The sequence below is a fragment of the Salvelinus sp. IW2-2015 genome, linkage group LG6.1 (genome assembly GCF_002910315.2).
Source record: "Salvelinus sp. IW2-2015 linkage group LG6.1, ASM291031v2, whole genome shotgun sequence".
NCBI classification, from domain to species: domain Eukaryota; kingdom Metazoa; phylum Chordata; class Actinopteri; order Salmoniformes; family Salmonidae; genus Salvelinus; species Salvelinus sp. IW2-2015.
This window is the reverse complement of record NC_036845.1, coordinates 10,077,589-10,081,852: the sequence shown is the minus strand read 5'-3', so window position 1 is coordinate 10,081,852 and position 4,264 is coordinate 10,077,589. Positions and strand designations below refer to the sequence as shown.

Genomic DNA, 4,264 nt, shown 5'->3' with positions numbered 1-4,264 from the left:
TTTTACCAAATATGGCTATCTCTGTATACCACCCCTACCTTGTCACAACACAACTGATTGGCTCAAACGCATAAAGAAGGTAAGAAATTCCACAAATAAACTTTGAACAAGGCACACCTGTTAATTGAAATGCATTCCAGGTGACTACCTCATGAAGCTGGTTGAGAGAATGCCAAGAGTGTGCAAAGCTGTCATCAAGGTAAAGGGAACTACTTTGAAGAATCTCAAATATAAAATAGATTTGTTTTGTTTAACTATTTTTTTTGGTTACTACATGATTCCATATGTGTTATTCATAGTTTTGATGTCTTCAACTATTGTTCTATAATGTATGAAATAGTAAAAATAAAGAAAAACCCTGGAATGAATAGGTGTGTTCAAACATTATCAACATTATACCTATTATTATTTTTATATAACTTGTACTTGTTTTAATCCATATATTTATTCGATTTTCAAATAGGACTATCAACAGAGTTGGTACAGAAATGCCCCCCCCCCCCCCATTAAAAAATAAATAAATACATAAAGTACAAACAAAACAACAAACAATAGAACACCTTTTATTATTGTTATTATTATTGTGCGGCCCTTGCCGGGTCACTTTCAGTTTCACCCAGTGACGGAATGGTTTCTCTCGAGAGGGGGCGTATTTACGAAGAATCGAAACCAAAGTTTCCAGTCTGAATTTCTACTGCAATCCATGGTCCGTCATGAAAATAGTAGTATTTATTTTATAGTCTGAATTTGAAAATCTGCATTACTATATAGCATGTAGTGTTAAGTAAGCAGCCTAACTTACATGTCACCTTATTTGGAAAGGACCTGTAAGGCCTACTCTGTCAGTTGGGAGTAAGTGGAGCTGAATGCAGTTTTTGTTCCCATGGGTGAAACAGTTGTGACAAAGTGAACAGAGATGGGGGACAAGCAACAAGACTCAGTGGAAAGGTAAGTGACAAGCCAGATATGTTTGCGATAGGTTATAGGCTATGTCGGTGGGGGCACGGTGTGACAACACCTGGTATGTGGTGGGTTTGATTCCTGCGCGATCCACATACAACACTGAATCATGTTAGCGATCAATTTGGATTAAAGAAAGCATCTACTAAATCAGAGGCCATATTATTATAGGTGTCTGGCATTTTGTAAAGTCAGTCTTTTTTGGGGGGATTAACTAATACCTCTCTTGTGATCCTCTTATGATACCTACATAAACAGGCCAGCAGATGGCAATAAGAACCARACGAGTGACTCCCTCCAACAGGTTACAGCCCCTGGAAATTCCAAGGGGAGAAAGAAGAAGAGAGGAAAGAAAAAGAGGAGTGCCGAGAAGATGGAGGACAAGGAGGGAGAGATGGACAAATCTGCCCCATTGCAGTCTGTCCTGGTTCAACCACAATCAGAGGAATCTAACCCAGCCCAATTCCTATCAGTGCAACCTGACCCACCCTTAGGGCAATCTAATCGAGAGAAACCTACACCAGAGCAACCTATCCCGGAGCAACCCAAACCAGAGACACCCAAACCAGCACAATGTAACTCTGCCCAACCACCTACAGGGCATCAAAACCCAGCCACGCTCCCTTCAGCGCTACCCAATCAAGCCCAACCAGAGCAACCCAATCCAGTGCACCCTAACCTAGGCCAACCACCTTTAGACCATCTCTCCCTAACCCAGTCAAAGGAGCAGCCACCTCAAGCCCAACCACATCCAGATCAGGGTCCTCCAACCCGGTTATCCACAGATCAGTCATCTCCACAACAGTCTTCACCAGATCAGCCAGATCCGTCATCTCCACACCAGTCATCACCAGATCAGTCATCTCCACAACAGTCATCACCAGAACAGCCAGATCAGTCATCTCCACAACAGTCATCACCAGAACAGCCAGATCAGTCATCACAGTCATCTTCAGACGAGGACAAACCTAAGAAAAAGGGAGATCCAAACAAACTTTCCCTTCTGACCTGGAACATAGACGGCCTGGACCTGAACGATATCAAGGAACGTCTCTCAAGGCTACTGGACTACCTGATCAAGTGAGTCACATCAACACACAACACATTTCGTCATATAGTTTTTAGGATGAGAAGTTTGTGTGTCATTCCCGTAACCCACCCCCCCCACTGCGTGGAGAGAAGCTGTGACCAATAGRAGGGAGACAGTCGTCACAGTTAATGAGATTTTGGCSCATTGCTTTTGAAGTCTGTCCTAGATTCATCTTCGGCACAATTTTCTTATTCACTTTTGTCACGGAGTAAATTCTTTTTACCCTCCCTTTTAAAACTGCACATATGAACCTTTATTTTTCATCAAAAAGAATGTTCTTTTTTTTCATTAACTGCCTGGTCAAGTCACAGAACAAAATTATGTTTACGAGTCATTAAACAACATCTTAAGCAGTGAAATAGCGTTGTGTTGATTTCTCATGTTCTTTCTCCCTTGAAGGTACCACCCCGACATTGTGCTACTGCAAGAGGTTATTTCACCAATTTACCAGGTTTTACAGCAGGTTCTGAAGCCGTATCATCTGTTGCCGGGTAAGCAATAACATTATAAAAATAAAATTTCTTTAATAATATTTTTTAAATAATCTCTCAGTATGACATCAATGCAATTGTGGATTATATGACTGTAATTATGTACTGTGTTTATGGTTATCCTTCCTGTGTTATGTTGATATGGTCCATCCTAGGTAGTGACAGAAGCTATTTCACTGTCATACTGCTGAGGAAGTCCAGAGTTCAACTTCTGGAGAGTAGCATAGTGAATTACCCTACCACAGAGATGAGGAGAAATCTGCTTATGGCCCATGTAAGAACTCTCTCTGTACCTTGCTTTATCTTTTCCCGTCGTCTCTCATTCCATCAAATGTCATTAAGTAATAGAAAATGTGCACAGATACTCAAGTTACACATGCAGATCTCAAGTTACGATTCTGCCCTTACTCAGTGTCTCTCTGCTCTCTCTGTCGTGGACCAGGTTTCTTTCCTTGGCCATCCGCTGTGTGTGATGACGTCCCACATGGAGAGCATGAAGCCCCAATCCCTGGAACGCCAGAACCAGCTGAGGACGGTGTGGAAGACAATGAGGGAGCAGCCCCAGGACCACAGCGTCATCTTTGGGGGAGACACCAACCTCAGGGACTGGGAGGTGAGACAGGGAGAGAGCGAGCGATGTGTTTGACATGTACATCATGTGTGTATGTCTGCAACGTGTCTGTGTGTGTTTCCAGGTGAAGAACCAGGGCGGTCTACCCGAGAGCATCTGTGACGTATGGGAGTCCCTGGGCCAGCCGGAAGACTGCCGGTACACCTGGGACTGTGTCACCAATGACAACAAGGACCTCCCTTTCCCCGCACGCCTGCGCTTCGACCGCATCTTCCTGAGGCAGGCCGGCGAGGGGTCAAAGGTCAGCCCAGATGGCATCACCCTGGTGGGCCTGGAGAGGTTGAATGACTGTCAACGCTTTACCAGCGACCACTGGGGTCTCCTCTGCACCTTCGTCATAAAACCACTCAGTCAAGCAACACCTGAATGATACAAAGGGAACAGTTAGCTGTCCATGTCATGTCAACCTGGAACAGCATAGAAGTCTTTGCCCATCTTATTTATGTACATTGGGAGATTTCGAGATTTCGACCTAGGAAAGAACAGGATTATGGGCACAGCAATAGTGATTAATAACTTCAATTTCTATGTTTGGCAACTGCTGCTGTTCCAAGGCACACTTTTAATTTATCCAGCCACATATTTGTCTGTGCCAACAGGTTATGTACCCTAGTCAAGGGCACATTCATACTGTCTTTGGACTTGGAAGCAGAAACTATATTGGCTACCCTCCAGGTTATAGTATCTGATTATTTTTTATCACTGTTTTAAACATCACAGCAGCATCAAGCCAATTTCACAATAAACACATTTTGTTCCAGACAATTATTTGTATTTGTAATTATTACACTTTGATATGACTTTCTATGTCATTTTAATTTGCAAGGCTCTATTGTTTTAGAGAACAGTTTATTAACTTGCTGTTACTGTAACAGATCTCTACCATTTTGCACTCAAAGTGAACGTGTTGTGTATTAGAAGCCTTACCCAACCATTCAGTAAAAATAGCACAGAAGAACCCCATACCAAACATTTTCCTACTCCAAATTAATGAAGTTAGTTCTGGTTTCTCTCCACTAGAGGTAGTTCTGGTTTCTCTCCACTAGAGGTAGTTCTGGTTTCTCTCCACTAGAGGTAGTTCTGGTTTCTCTC

At 42.8% G+C, this 4,264-nt stretch overlaps 1 protein-coding gene across 2 annotated transcripts; it reads left to right on the top strand.

Moving 5' to 3' along the window:
• The first annotated feature begins 653 nt into the window (after positions 1 to 653).
• LOC111965040 (tyrosyl-DNA phosphodiesterase 2) lies at positions 654 to 3,937 on the top strand. 2 transcript variants are annotated; one of them, XM_023988999.2, is made up of 6 exons: positions 654 to 948; positions 1,219 to 2,040; positions 2,450 to 2,541; positions 2,697 to 2,815; positions 2,984 to 3,154; positions 3,237 to 3,937. In XM_023988999.2, the coding sequence occupies exons 1-6, from the start codon at positions 917 to 919 to the stop codon at positions 3,540 to 3,542; spliced, it is 1,542 nt and encodes a 513-aa protein (XP_023844767.1). In that variant the 5' UTR covers positions 654 to 916; the 3' UTR covers positions 3,543 to 3,937. The 2 variants fall into 2 exon arrangements, with proteins under 2 accessions (XP_023844767.1, XP_023844771.1); XM_023989003.2 differs by having other exon boundaries at positions 774 to 948; positions 1,265 to 2,040.
• The last annotated feature ends 327 nt before the right edge of the window (positions 3,938 to 4,264 follow it).